Source organism: Neoarius graeffei, chromosome 18, assembly GCF_027579695.1.
Source record: "Neoarius graeffei isolate fNeoGra1 chromosome 18, fNeoGra1.pri, whole genome shotgun sequence".
Taxonomy (NCBI): Eukaryota; Metazoa; Chordata; class Actinopteri; order Siluriformes; family Ariidae; genus Neoarius; species Neoarius graeffei.
The window spans coordinates 66,901,117-66,916,145 of record NC_083586.1 but is presented as its reverse complement, the minus strand read 5'-3'; the positions used below and the strand labels follow the sequence as shown (position 1 = coordinate 66,916,145).

General features: G+C 42.0%; 2 protein-coding genes across 2 annotated transcripts in view; both read right to left on the bottom strand.

The window, feature by feature from the left end:
• Positions 1-1,838, bottom strand: part of LOC132865838 (microfibril-associated glycoprotein 4-like) — a 207,017-nt gene extending 205,179 nt beyond the window's left edge. The window contains exons 1-2 of the mRNA XM_060898332.1: positions 1,821-1,838; positions 632-850 (exon numbers count right to left, since the gene is read on the bottom strand). Of these exons, the coding sequence (XP_060754315.1) occupies positions 632-850; positions 1,821-1,838 (237 nt within the window). The remainder of the gene's footprint in view (positions 1-631; positions 851-1,820) is intronic.
• A 1,100-nt stretch (positions 1,839-2,938) lies between these two features.
• On the bottom strand, positions 2,939-9,523 carry LOC132865837 (microfibril-associated glycoprotein 4-like). The gene is made up of 6 exons (XM_060898331.1): positions 9,515-9,523; positions 9,371-9,430; positions 8,991-9,212; positions 8,749-8,845; positions 3,337-3,504; positions 2,939-3,207 (listed from the first exon to the last, which is right to left on the bottom strand). Exons 1-6 carry the CDS (start codon positions 9,521-9,523, stop codon positions 2,939-2,941), a joined length of 825 nt encoding a protein of 274 aa, XP_060754314.1.
• Positions 9,524-15,029: the final 5,506 nt, after the last annotated feature.

Here is a 15,029-nt window from a genome sequence, read left to right as displayed (position 1 = left end):
AATGAACTTTTCCCCTCTCCACCAGCAGAGGTCGCACTGTCTAACATTCTACCACAACCTCTGACACTTGTGCCTTGTACAGGTCATTTCCTATTTTATCAGTATCCAAGCAGTTCATGGATATTCAGCCATTGCAAAACCTTGGTGATCTCATGTTGTGTAATTTCTGAGCTGTTTAATTTGTTTGTCTAGATGACCCTCATCTAGTTCCCTGGTGTTGCGTTTGGGATTTTTCTTTGGCTTTGACTTCTCTACCGGCTGTTGTTTTGGCTCACACTTGTCACATGAACATTTAACACTGGATTCCAAATTTAACATCTATTGTGTGATTATTTATTAATCTTCTGCACATGGATCCTCATCCATTAGCTTCTCATGTCACCAGGTTAGGTTAACTGGTGACTCTAAATTGACCGTAGTAGGTATGAGTGTGAATGGTTGTGTGTCTCTATGTGTCAGCCCTGCGATGATCTGGCAACTTGTCCAGGGTGAACCCCGCCTCTCACCCACAGTCAGCTGGGATAGGCTCCAGCTCGCCTGTGACCCTGTACAGGATAAGCAGCTACAGATAATGGATGGGTGGGAGTTAAATGAGGTCGTTCTTCAAAAGCAGAGTTACGTTCTGACGTACTGTCCAATTCCCATCGTCTATTTGGCTTCCCCAGCAGCCCATGTCACAATACACCTGTACAGGTGTTTCCCCTGCAGGGTAAATTGCGTACACTTCACTGACTGTGTGACCATTAGCATAGACATCAGCACAGTCTCTCGGAAACAGTTCCTGAGAAAAAGGAGTACTCCCAACCAGCAGGGGGTGCAGTAGAGCCCAGAACATAGAAAATACAATGACCTGGCCAAAAGACAAACAAACAAAGTGGTCTACAGCATGATGTTTAATGTGTTTTATGATTTTGGTGTTTTGGAGGAATAAAATTTGCAAAATGGCTTCCAAATGAAGCTCAATTGATCCAGCAAAGGGTGATCACCCGTATTATAGAAAACATTTAATAAACAGTTGGTATGTACAGCAAACCAAAATAAACTTAGTGTGCAAACACATAATATGTGATAAGAAAGGTACAATTACACTGTAACTTCCAGCCATTTTAATTTCCTTCAGCAGTTCATGTAAATAACAGCTTGATTTTGATGCAGAGATTGAACTGCTGTCCCTAAGAAGATTTAATTCAACATCTCATCTCATCTTATTATCTCTAGCCGCTTTATCCTTCTACAGGGTCGCAGGCGAGCTGGAGCCTATCCCAGCTGACTACGGGCGAAAGGCGGGGTTCACCCTGGACAAGTCGCCAGGCCATCACAGGGCTGACACATAGACACAGACAACCATTCACACTCACATTCACACCTACGCTCAATTTAGAGTCACCAGTTAACCTAACCTGCATGTCTTTGGACTGTGGGGGAAACCGGAGCACCCGGAGGAAACCCACGCGGACACGGGGAGAACATGCAAACTCCACACAGAAAGGCCCTCGCCGGCCACGGGGCTCGAACCCAGACCTTTTTGCTGTGAGGCGACAGCGCTAACCACTACACCACCGTGCCGCCCTTAATTCAACATAATTATATAAATAAATTCATACTCATTTGTAACATATAAAATCCTATATTTTTGCTGCGAGATGTGTTGTAATGTTTTGTTCTCCTATACAAAATCATGGCATTTGACAAACAATTCAGGCTTTACAGTATGCATGCCTATGAACAGTACACAGAATTGATTAACATAACCATCTTCTTGACCACACAGATCAAGAGCAATGTGTTTGGATCTTGTAAATTAAAACTAAAAGTCCTACCTGTTCTGCTTCTTGCATCCTATCTGGCATGTTCATACTCCCACACTTATAAACCTTGTTGGGCTTCCAAACCCACCCTAATTATTCAATTTCTGGAAAATTTCTGAAGTTATCTCCTGGATCTTGGGCCAAAATCTCTTGGACATGACGGTTCATATACAGTCTTGGATTTGTTTTCACTTTGGATCATGAAAGACCTATTGTTTCATAAACACACCCACATAATTATTGTGTATTATCTGATAACTGTATCAATTATTGTGATACTTTAAACGGTTAAACATTACAAAACTTCCTTACAGTAAACCCAACTACCCCCAACCCCCCCATATGAAACCATGGCAGTATGAACTCTGTACCCTGACATGCAAAGCTCATTGAATGTCAGCATTTACAGTATCTAGATGGTGTGACCAATCACATCGTCTCCTGCTATAGGGTATTTATGTGACATCACCATACACAGAATGTCTCACTTACTGGGTAGGAATGTTAGCATTCAGCTTGAATGCTGCAGAAACCCAAAACTATAAACTGTAATTAGGCTGCAGGGGGACACCAAACAGCTGCTCAGACAACGTAAATGCAACATTTTAATCAATTTTAAGCAACTCCTCCATATTAATTGGCAGCATTGAACTGTAATGATTATGGAGTCACTTTCACTGTTGTCATGGCAACAGTTTCAGTCATCTCTTTCAGTTTAAGTTAGTACTGTGGTCACTGTCCCTGTTTGAGCCTGCTGTTTGGAAAAAAAAAACAGCTTCATTTCATTGTTTGACTTCTGCTTAAAATTTCATATTTACATGTTTGAAGACGAATATCAACACCAGAATGTTGAAGATTGTGTGTTTTTATTTTTGTTTTTTTTGTTTTTAACTGTGAAATAAAATGTTGATTGAAACCCATTTCTTTGGTTTCTTGAAACCCTTATCCTCTGTCTAAATATCTCACATCACTTAATACAGGAAAAGAGGTTGGGATCAAGAAATGTCATTTACATTTACATTACATGGTTGATGCTCATTTTCAGTGTTTTTTTACTGGAGTACTTTCTTTTCTGTGGTTGTGGTTCAACCACTTCCACCATCAACAACAATGATGTTATAAAGAGAAATTCATGATTGTGCAACAGACACGGGTCTGATCTTCATAGCGATGTACTTGAGACCATAATCATAGCCTTTCCAATGTTGCCACACATTTCCAATGGCAAAATAGGTGCCGTCACGTCCCCACAGGTATATTCCATTAGGGTTAGCATAGTGGCACTGATTGTACCAAAATCCCCCAAGGTAGGATTTAGCACAGTTTCCACCTGCATTTGAATCCTGGTCTTTATCAAAGGTGGTGAATTTCTGTCCATTGTTTGTTGCCAGAGAATCCCCTGCAGATAACAAATGCGGTCACTACACACTCTGTGGAATATATGTACATTATTTTCCTTGTCATTGCACTTCAGTGTTCATCCTCCTTGGTGTTTGTGGTTGTCTACACATCTCTGACTCTCCCTTACCTGCACCTCCATTGATGAAATTACTAATATGGAGTTTATATCCATCAGTTTCAGATTCTATTGAGAAAGAAGAATACTGGGCATAAACTGTCACTCCATCAAAGTCCTGCAGGTCCACTTTCAGCTCGTATTTCCTCTTGCGTGTGAGTTGGTAGAGATTTTCTAATCCTGGAGGTAAAAAGTGGAATATCATATGCTGAAAGATATTCATGAAAAATTAGGTTCAAGTGCAAAAGGCAGTGGCCATTTGTGGTACACAAATGTGTTACTCAGTGTGACCACATGGGGGAAGCATTGAGTTTAAGTGTTTGGCAATTTTCAATATAAAACAACATTAAATATCAACATTAACCTGGTGATTTGCATCTCAAACAGTTGATGTTACTTAGTGATTTAGAAAATGGTCATTTAAAAAAAAAACATAATAGTCACATTGTTGTATCTGTGCTAACAACATATAAATCAAGTGTTGCCAGGCAAAACAAACATCGCCTGGCAGCACTTATTTTATACCTCTGTGTTGATAATGGTAATACAGTGGTGCTTGAAATTTTGTGAACCCTTTAGAATTTTCTCTATTTCTGCTTAAATATGACCTAAAACATCATCAGATTTTCACACAAGTCCTAAAAGTAGATAAAGAGAACCCAGTTAAACAAATGAGACAAAAATATTATACTTGGTCATTTATTTATTGAGGAAAATAATCCAGTATTACATATCTGTGAGTGGCAAAAGTATGTGAACCTTTGTTTTCAGTATCTGGTGTGACCCCCTTGTGCAGCAATAACTGCAACTAAACGTTTGCGGTAACTGTTGATCAGTCCTGCACACCGGCTTGGAGGAATTTTAGCCCGTTCCTCCGTACAGAACAGCTTCAACTCTGGGATGTTGGTGGGTTTCCTCACATGAACTGCTCGCTTCAGGTCCTTCCACAACATTTCCATTGGATTAAGGTCAGGACTTTGACTTGGCAATTCCAAAACATTAACTTTATTCTTCTTTAACCATTCTTTGGTAGAACGATTTGTGTGCTTAGGGTCATTGTCTTCCTGCATGGCCCACCTTCTCTTGAGATTCAGTTCATGGACAGATGTCCTGACATTTTCCTTTAGAATTCACTGGTATAATTCAGAATTCAATGTTCCATCAATAATGGCAAGCCATCCTGACCCAGATGCAGCAAAACAGGCCCAAACCATGATATGACCACCACAGATGGGATAAGATTCTTATGCTGGAATGCAGTCTTTTCCTTTCTCCAAACATAACGCTTCTCATTTAAACCAAAAAGTTCTATTTTGGTCTCATCCATCCACAAAACATTTTTCCAATAGCCTTCTGGCTTGTTCACGCGATATTTAGCAAACTGCAGACGAGCAGCAATGTTCTTTTTGGAGACCAGTTTCTTTCTCCTTGCAACCCTGCCATGCACACCATTGTTGTTCAGTGTTCTCCTGATGGTGGACTCATGTACATTAACATTAGCCAATGTGAGAGAGGCCTTCAGTTGCTTAGAAGTTATCCTGGGGTCCTTTGTGACCTCGCCGACTATTACACGCTTTGTTCTTGGAGTGATCTTTGTTGGTCGACCACTCCTGGGGAGGGTAACAATGGTCTTGAATTTCCTCCATTGGTACACAATCTGTCTGACTGTGGATTGGTGGAGTCCAAACTCTTTTGAGATGGTTTTGTAACCTTTTCCATCCTGATGAGCATCAACAACAGTTTTTCTGAGGTCCTCAGAAATCTCCTTTGTTTGTGCCATGATACACTTCCACAAACATGTGTTGTGAAGACCAGACTTTGATAGAGCCCTGTTCTTTAAATAAAACAGGGTGCCCACTCACACCTGATGATCATCCCATTGATTGAAAACACCTGACTCTAATTTCACCTTCAAATTAACTGCTAAGATTCACATACTTTTGCCACTCACAGATATGTAGTATTGGATCATTTTTCTCAATAAATAAATGACCAAGTATAATATTTTTGTTGCATTTGTTTAACTGGGTTCTCTTTATCTACTTTTAGGACTTGTGTGAAAATCTGATGTTTTTGGTCATATTTATGCAGAAATATAGAGCTATCATGAACCATTTTAAAGTTATAGCCCTTTGAAAACCCATGACCTTCAGTTTGACCTTTCAGGGTCACTCAAGGTCAAAGATCATGGTGCCAAATGAATGGCCATATGGAAATTCCTATATGATCATAATATCTCTTTATCTGCAACTGTTTTTGAGTTATAATGGAAAATGTTATTTTGACCAAAAGGTTGACCTTTCTGGTGACCTTGACCTTCACCTTGACCTGATTATCCCCAAAATTTAAACAGGCAATCTACCGACCATTGCCCACCTACCCTGAAAATTTGAAGTCAATCGGTGCAATTGTCTTGACACTAAATTGTTAACAGACAGTCAGACACACACACACAAACAAACAAACCGCACTGATTACAATACCTCACCTCACTTACTCCATCGCAGGCGAGGTAAACACTCAATAAAGTGTGTTACTCAGTGTGGCCACATGGGGGAAGCATTGAGCTTAAGTGTTTGGCATTTTCAATAAAAACAATATTCAATATAAACATTAACCTGGTGTTTTGCATCTCAAACAGTTGATGTTAATTAATGATTAGTGATAGAAATGAGTCATATTTTTTAAAAATGAAAAAACAGTCACATTCTTGTATCTCTGCTAAAACTGTATATAAAGTAACAGTATTTATATGAAATGGACGACTTTTCACTGACTCTTAAAGCAGGTATCAAAAACAGACAAAACTAGTCATAGACCTGTATTTAACAAAACTTCAATGAAACACTGTCAAAAACCAACCAGAGATGAGAAAGGCTTTGCGCCGTCACATGATCCTCCATAGCAACAGTAACTACACCGCCATGACAGGAAGCAGATTAAACAAAATGGCCACAAGAGAGAGAGAACACATGCCTTCTCTACTCAAATATCAGGACTGAACAGCATAAAAATTCATGAAAAAAACTAGACTTCATCAGTAATATCAATCCCTACAATGTCATGAACTGTCATCCGTCCCCCCCCCAGAATTGATGGAAATCTGGCTGGATGCGGAATTCCCCGAAAAAGTGACCTACTTGAAACTCTATGAGCCTTTACACAAAAGATCAAATCAAGCCTAGAAGCTTACTGGGTTTTTTTTTTTTTTTGTGGCTGGCTGGGTAAGATGTGTTTTTGTAGGTAAAGCAACAGAAAATGTGAAGATTCTAATCGGAAGGTTGGGATTTCTGAGGGATCCATCCATCCATCTTCTACCACTTATCTGGATCCGGGTCATGGGGGTTGCAGCCTAAGCAGAGCAGCCCAGACTTCTCTCTCCCTGGCCACCTCCACCAGCTCTTCCAGGGGAATACTGAGGCATAGCTTGTGACCATATGTGAGCTGTGTCACATTCAGAAGTTCGCTGATGACACAGCCATCGTTGGGTGTATCAGTGACAACAGAGAGGAGGAGTATAGGAGCCTGGTGAGAGACTTTGCTGTGTGGTGCAACAGGAACCATCTGCAGCTCAACACCTTGAAGACCAAGGAGCTGGTCATTGACTTTGGGAGGTCCAGACCAAGGTCACAACCACTTCTGATTGAGGGAGTCGAGGTGGAGGCTGTGGATTCCTACAAGTACCTCGGGCTGTGGCTGGACAGCAAGCTGGACTGGACTTGCAACACCAACCACTTATACAGGAAGGGACAGAGCAGGCTATACTTCGTGAGGAGGCTGCGGTCCTTTAACATCTGCAGGAAACTCCTGTGGATGTTCTCTCAGTCTGTGGTCGCCAGTGTCCTATTTTACACCGTGGTGTGCTGGGGGGGCAGCACATCCAAGAAGGACACATCCAGGCTGGACAAACTGATCAGGCAGGCCGGCTCTGTGGTCGGCATGAAGCTGGACTATCTGGTGACGGTGGCAGAGAAGAGGACTATCGAAAAACTATTGAACATCATGGATGATGCCAGTCACCCTCTGCACACCATCATCAGCAAACAGAGGAGCCTGTTCAGTGACAGAATGCTCCTTCCCAAGTGCAGGACAAACAGACTTAAAAACTCCTTTGTACCACACGCCATCAGACTGTACAACTCCTCTCTGGGAGGGAGGAGGGGGAACAGGAGGACAGAGGACGGGAAGGAGCAGTAGCCTAGCCTAACAATAAGCAATACCGGACAATGTGCAATATAATGTGCAATATAAAGTGCAATATCTCTCCTGCTGCCCCCTTTTCCTTTTTTTCCCTCCTTCCCCCTTCCTCTCTTCCCCATATCTTATTCTTTTTATATTTGTATATGTAAATACTTAATTTAATTTTATTTATCTAGAAGTTTTTTCTCTATTTTCTATTCTCTGTTTATCCTGTAATGATGTTGCGGGAATCTTAATTTCCCTGAGGGAACCCTCCCAAAGGGATCAATAAAGTTCTATCTAATCTCTAAGATAGGTGAGAGTGGGAACATAGATGGACCAGTAAATTGAGAGCTTTGCCTTTAGGCTCAGCCCACTCTCACGCAGCCTCTCAGCCTGCTCTCAGCCCGCTCTCGTGCAGTCTCGCTCTCGCTCTCAGCCCGCTCTCAGCCCACTCTCAGCCTGCTCTCAGCCCGCTCTCGCGCAGCCTCTCAGCTTGCTCTCAGCCCGTTCTCGCGCAGCTTCGCTCTCGCTCTCAGCCCGCTCTCAGCCCGCTCTCGCGCAGCCTCTCAGCCCGCTCTCAGCCCACTCTCACGCAGCCTCGCTCTCGCTCTCAGCCCGCTCTCAGCCCGCTCTCGCGCAGCCTCTCAGCCCGCTCTCAGCCCACTCTCGCGCAGCCTCTCAGCCTGCTCTCAGCCCGTTCTCACGCAGCTTCGCTCTTGCTCTCAGCCCGCTCTCGCGCAGCCTCTCAGCCTGCTCTCAGCCCGCTCTCGCACAGCCTCGCTCTCGCTCTCAGCCCGCTCTCAGCCCGCTCTCAGCCCACTCTCGCGCAGCCTCTCAGCCTGCTCTCAGCCCGTTCTCACGCAGCTTCGCTCTCGCTCTCAGCCCGCTCTCAGCCAGCTCTCGCGCAGCCTCTCAGCCCGCTCTCAGCCCACTCTCGCGCAGCCTCTCAGCCTGCTCTTGCGCAGCCTCGCTCTCAGCCTGCTTTCGCGCAGCCTCTCAGCTCACTCTTGCGCAGCCTCTCAGCCCACTCTCAGCCCACTCTCGCGCAGCCTCTCAGCCTGCTCTTGCGCAGCCTCGCTCTCGCTCTCAGCCCGCTCTCGTGCAGCCTCTCAGCCCGCTCTTGTGAGTGGTTGGCATTTTAAAGTCAGTATAGTGTGAAGGGCTTCATACAAGGGACTATGAACATCTGGTCCTAAGTCTTAAAATAATATCCAGTGAGTGATCTGTGATGTAATTTCTCACCTAGCCAATATTCTCCATACTTGTTCCCAAACCCTTTCTTGTAGTGTTCCCATGGTCTGTAGAAATTCACACTGCCATCCATCCTCCGCTGAAACACCTGGTATAAAGGTAACATTCAACACTTTAGCTGAATCCCAGTCACTAGTATCTATTTCTGTGATTGATCTGATGATTTATCACAAAAAACACCTGCTCAGATCTACATTTAATTTAAATGAGAATAATGTCCACAGTGTTCATACCGTCCAATTCCCATCTTCTGTTAGGCTTTCTGCACAACCCATATCACAGTACACCTGGACAGGTGTTTTCCCCGTAGGGTAGATGGTGTACACGCCACTGAGTGTCTGTCCGTTAGCGTAAACATCAGAGCAGTCTGTCAGAAACAGATCCTGAGAAATAGGAGTACTTCCAACCAGCAGGGGGAGCGCACAGAACACAGCAAACACTGAAAACACCATGTTCTGGAAATCGACAAATAAAAACAATGACTTTTAAAATAAAAACAAAACATGTTGTGAAGCTTCCATTATAAAAAGCCATAACACTGAAAAATTGTTGAACACAGCAAACTGGATGAGCACTTTAACAAAGCAAGAGCTAATCAGAATACAGTAATTACATTATGACTTACACTCACTTTAGTCTCCTCTAACAATTTCAAGAAAACAGTCCCTCGATTCTAAAGCAGAGATTGTGGATTTGACCAGAGACACCTGTAAGTTTAACAGCAGTTTTCAGAGAACATGATTCTTTTTACTCACACTTTATCCATGACATTTGTTTTATTTCAAGATCTTATTTTTGTTCCCAAAACTGCACAATTTTAAAGAAAAGCTTTGTATCATGTAAATGAAACATAACAGTGGAACATACCTGAGGTGTTTATCTTATCTCTTTTTCAGATGTTCATCTTTCCATACTTTTAAACCCTGCTGAACTCCCAAACCCCTCCTACTGTAACTACATCACATGAGTGTGTGTCAATAATGGAAATTCCTGAATGAAATTCCAGTCATTGGGTCTATGGCCTTATGGATAAGGTGGTGGATTTGTTCCGACCTTAATTTTTTTTTTTTAATGAATTTATACAAACCCAATTCCAAAACAGTTGGGACGCTGTGTAAACTGTCAATAAAACAGAATGTGAAGATTTGCAAATCATGGAAACTCTACATTTCATTGAAAATAGTACAAAGACAACATATCAAATGTTGAAACTGAGAAATTTTATTGTTTTTTGAAAAATATATGCTCATTTTGAATTCGATGTCAGCAACAAGTTTCAGAAAAGTTGGGACAGGGTCAACAAAAAACATAAAAAGTCGTGAAAAAAACCTAATTAGGTTAATTGGCAACAGGTCAGTAACATGATTGGGTATAAAATGAACATTCCAGAGGCGGAGTCTCTCAGAAGTAAAGATGGGGAGGGGTTCACCACTCTGTGAAAGACTGCAAAGAATTTGTGGATCACATCATCTATGGACCATAATATCATTAAAAGACTCAGAGAATCTGGAGAAATCTCTGTATGTAAGAGACAAGGCTGAAAACTGACATTGGATGCCTGTGATCTTCAGGCCCTCAGGAGACACTGCATTAAAAGCAGACATGTGTCTGTAGTGGAAATCACTGTATGGGCTCAGGAACACTTCAGAAAACCATCGTCTGTGAAAACACTTCATTACTGCATCCACAAATGCAAGTTAAAACCAGATATAAACAATATCCAAAAACACCGCCCCCTTCTCTGGGCTCGAGCTCTTTTACAATGGACTGAGGTGAAGTGGAAAACTGTCCCGAGGCCTGAAAAATCAAAAGTAGAAATTCTTTTTAGAAATCATGGACACCACATCCTCCAGGCTAAGGAGGAGAGGAACCATCCGGCTTGTTATCAGTGCACTGCTCAAAAGCCAGCGTCTGTGATGGTATGAGGGGCTTTAGTGCACATGACATGAGTAGCTTGTACTTCTGGGAAGGCATCATTTATGTTGAATGAGAGAGTGTCTTGCAAAAGTATTCATCCCCCTTGGTGTTTGTCCTGTTTTGTCGCATTACAAGCTAGAATTAAAATGGATTTTTGGGGGTTTAGCACAATTTGATTTACACAACATGCCTACCACTTTAAAGGTGCCAATTGTTGTTATATTGTGACACAAACAATAATTAAGATGAAAAAAACAGAAATCTGGAGTGTTCATAGATATCCCCCCCCAAAAAAAGTCAATACTTTGTAGAGACACGTTTTGCTCAATTACAGCTGCAAGTCTCTTGGGGTATGTCTCTATTAGCTTAGCACATCTGGCCACTGGGATTTTTGCCCATTCCTCAAGGCATCACTGCTCCAACTCCTTCAAGTTAGATGGGTTGCGTTGGTGTAGAGCAATCTTCAAGTTATGGCACAGATTCTCAATTGGTTTGAGGTCTGGGCTTTGATTAGGCCATTCCAAGACATTTAAATGTTTCCCTTTAAGCCACTCCAGTGTAGCTTTAGCAGTATGTTTAAGGTAATTGTCCTGCTGGAATGTGAACCTTCATCCCAGTCTCAAACCTCTGGCTGACTCAAACATGTGTTCTCAGGGTGGTGGGTTTGCACCACACATAGCGTTTCCCATGATGGCCAAATAGATCAGTTTTTGTATCATTTGACCAGAGGATCTTCTTCCATGTGTTTGGGGAGTCTGCCACATGCTGTTGCACAAACTCCAAATGTATTTTCTTAAACAATTACTTTTTTCTGACCACTCTTCCATAAAGCCCCACTCTGTGGAGTGTACAGCTTAAAGTGGTCCTATGGACAGATACTCCCATCTCCACTGTGGATCTTTGCAGCTCCTTCAGTGTTATCTTTGGTGTCTTTGTTATACTGTATCTCTGATTAATGCCCTCCTTGCCTGGTCTGTGAGTTTTGGTGGGTGGGGTCTTGTCTTGTCAGGTTTGTAGTGGTGCCATATTCTTTCCATTTTGCTATAATGGATTTAATGGTGCTCCCTGGGATATTCAAAGTTTGGGATATTTTTTATAACCCAACCCTGATCTATACTCTACAGCTTTGTCTCTGACCTGTTTGGAGGCTCCTTGGTTTTCATGTTGCTTGGTTAGTAGTGTTGCAGAGTCAGGGTCCTTCCAGAACAGGTTGATTTATACAGACATCATGTGACAGATCATGTGACACTTTGATTGCACACAGGTGGATCTTAATTAACTAATTATGTGACTTATTAAGTGAATTGGTTGGACCAGCTCTTATTTAGGAATTTCAAATGAAAGGGGGTGAATACCTATACACACTCCAGATTTCTGGGGGGGGGGGGTTATCTTAATAAAATAAATAAATATAAATGAACAAGTGATGCTATAGTACCAACTAGAATACACATAAAATGGACAGTTGTAAAAAGAAAATAAATAAAATACTTTTGTAATCTTCGAGTTGATGGCGCTACCATTAAAATTTAAGATATCATGCACAAACTTTGTCTATATTGTTTTTAGTACAAATGGAACAGGTTCAGGGAGTAAGACCAAATAAAATGAATGAAAAACAATTTTCTGTCATTTAAGTTCCACCCTAATGGATATGCTGACTAGATTGGCATACTCAGATGATACGATCACAAAATTGGTCATTGACTGTTAGCCCAGGATGTTCTGATACATAATCCATGGCTCTTCACAGTCAATCACCACCAAGGATCTCCATCATTCCCACATTATACACTTTTTTGACATCCCATTCCAGATTTATTCCCCTTTACTGTTCTCATGAGCTCCACTCTTCTCCACTCTTCTCTTCTCTTCTCTTCTCTTCTGGGAAGGCTTTCCACTAGAGTTTGGGGCGTGGCTGTAGGGATTTGTGTTCATTCAGTTCAGCTACAAGAGCATTAGTGAGATCAGGTACTGATGTTGGGATGTTGAGGCTCCAGGGTTAGACAACCTTTATTTGTCACATGCACACTTCAAGCACAGTGAAATTCATCCTCTGCATTTAATCCATGTGAAGCAGTGAACACACGCGCACACACACCCAGAGCAGTGGGCAGCCACACTAGAGCACCCGGGGAGCAGTCAGGGGTTTGGTACCTTGCTCAAGGGCACTTCAGCCCAAGGCCGCCCCACATTAACCTAACTGCATGTCTTTGGAATGTGGGGGAAACTGGAGCACCCAGAGGAAACCCACGCAGACACGGGGAGAACATGCAAACTCCAAACAGAAAGGCCCCCACTGGCCGCTGAGCTCAAACCCAGAACCTTCTTGCTGTGAGGTGACAGTGCTAACCACTACACCATCGTGTCACCCAGAATTATCTAAGTTCTAGTCCAGCAGATTTGAGTCTGAATGCCAAATGATATGACCATGTTTAATTCTGAGTCATTTTAAGTCATTTTGTTACAAAGTTACTTGGAATCTCATCCTCAAAATTTTAACTCTATTATGTAAGAATAGTTGTATTATTAATTACTAAATTTCTTATAGATTTATTATAAACATAGTATTAAAAAATAGTCATTGGTGACATAATGTTTCATGAGTGCTGTTACAGTACCAATATATGAGGACCAGTAAGTTGTAACCAACTGGAACATCCTTGGCCCCCAGACAATTTTTCTAGACATGGAACTGACCTGTGTGTGCTACTGTTTAAATGGGTAGAACTTTAAACATGTTTTTCTTGAAGAAGAAACCTTTATTTGTCACATGCACACTTCAAGCACAGTGAAATTCATCCTCTGCATTTAATCCATGTGAAGCAGTGAACACATGCGCACACACACCCAGAGCAGTGGGCAGCCACACTAGAGCACCCGGGGAGCAGTCAGGGGTTTGGTACCTTGCTCAAGGGCACTTCAGCCCAAGGCCGCCCCACATTAACCTAACTGCATGTCTTTGGAATGTGGGGGAAACCGGAGCACCCGGAGAAAACCCACGCAGACACTGGGAGAACATGCAAACTCCACACAGAAAGGCCCCCGCCGGCCCCTGGGTTCAAACCCAGAACCTTCTTGCTGTGAGGAAACAGTGCTAACCACTACACCACCGTGCCGCCCAGAATTTTCTAAGTTCTAGTCCAGCAGATTTGAGTCTGAATGCCAAATGATATGACCATGTTTAATCTTGAATCTTCTGACATGTTCTTGTAAATTATATTCAATTTTTAGTGTAATTAGCAACTAATGTCTGGTGTAATTTGGCCTTTGAAGATCACAAAAATATGCCTGGAAATAGCTGAGAAGCCATCTCCAGGGATCTAAAGCCCTTCGGGCCCCGGACCCCTGGCCGCATTGTTTTGGGCCTTTGGCCCGTCATTCAGACAGGCTGAAATTTGGACAGAGAGACAAACAAACAGACAACATTTCAGACTTGTCTGTCCTGTGACAATCTGCTTCAAATTCCTTATTTCCCAGACTGTATATATGTAATTTTTTTTAACTTGAGTCGGTTTCATCTATTAGTTTTCTAACCTTGCTGTCTGTAAATCATGTGCTGTCCACTTAACTACAGTGGTGCTTGAAAGTTTGTGAACCCTTTAGAATTTTCTATATTTCTGCATAAATATGACCTAAAACATCTTCAGACTTTCACACAAGTCCTAAAAGTAGATAAAGAGAACCCAGTTAAACAAATGAGACAAAAATATTATACTTGGTAAAAACCCTTAGAATCATAAGATCTTAATTGTAATTATAATGTCATCATGAAACTAATCTAGAACTATAAAACTAACATTAATCACGGAATGCATTCATTAATTACGGGATCCAAATCACTACCATAGTATATTTCAGTATATTTCATAGCTTTTATGAAGCTATGACCTAAGGTTCAACTGAATGAATTAACATAAACATGAACTTTAATTCTACCATTTCAGGGTGTGTGTGAGTCGATCTGATACTAAAACCGACCTTCAGACACTTCTCTGTTCAAAATACACATTCATATCAAAGAATAAACAAAATGTTCCCAAACAGTGTCTAGCCAGACCTAAGGTCGTTTCAACTAACACACAGAATAAGCCAAGAATTAATACTTCACTAAACTTACATATATCCTGATTTAACCTACTGATTCTGATTCATATTCTGATCATAACCTACATATAACAAAATTTGACCTAACAATCCCCCCTTTAATACTAATCACAGTATTAACTAGATTTTAATTAGATTAGTGTTACACCAGGGGCGGCACGGTGGTGTAGTGGTTAGCGCTGTCGCCTCACAGCAAGAAGGTCCTGGGTTCGAGCCCCGGGGCCGGCGAGGGCCTTTCTGTGTGGAGT

Excerpts from the sequence above, each read along its gene's own strand:
- LOC132865837 (XM_060898331.1), bottom strand. Across the intron at positions 3,505-8,748 it reads GTATGGAGAATATTGGCTAG|GATTAGAAAATCTCTACCAA; the intron begins GTGAGAAATTAC and ends TTTTACCTCCAG. Across the intron at positions 3,208-3,336 it reads TTTCATCAATGGAGGTGCAG|GGGATTCTCTGGCAACAAAC; the intron begins GTAAGGGAGAGT and ends TGTTATCTGCAG.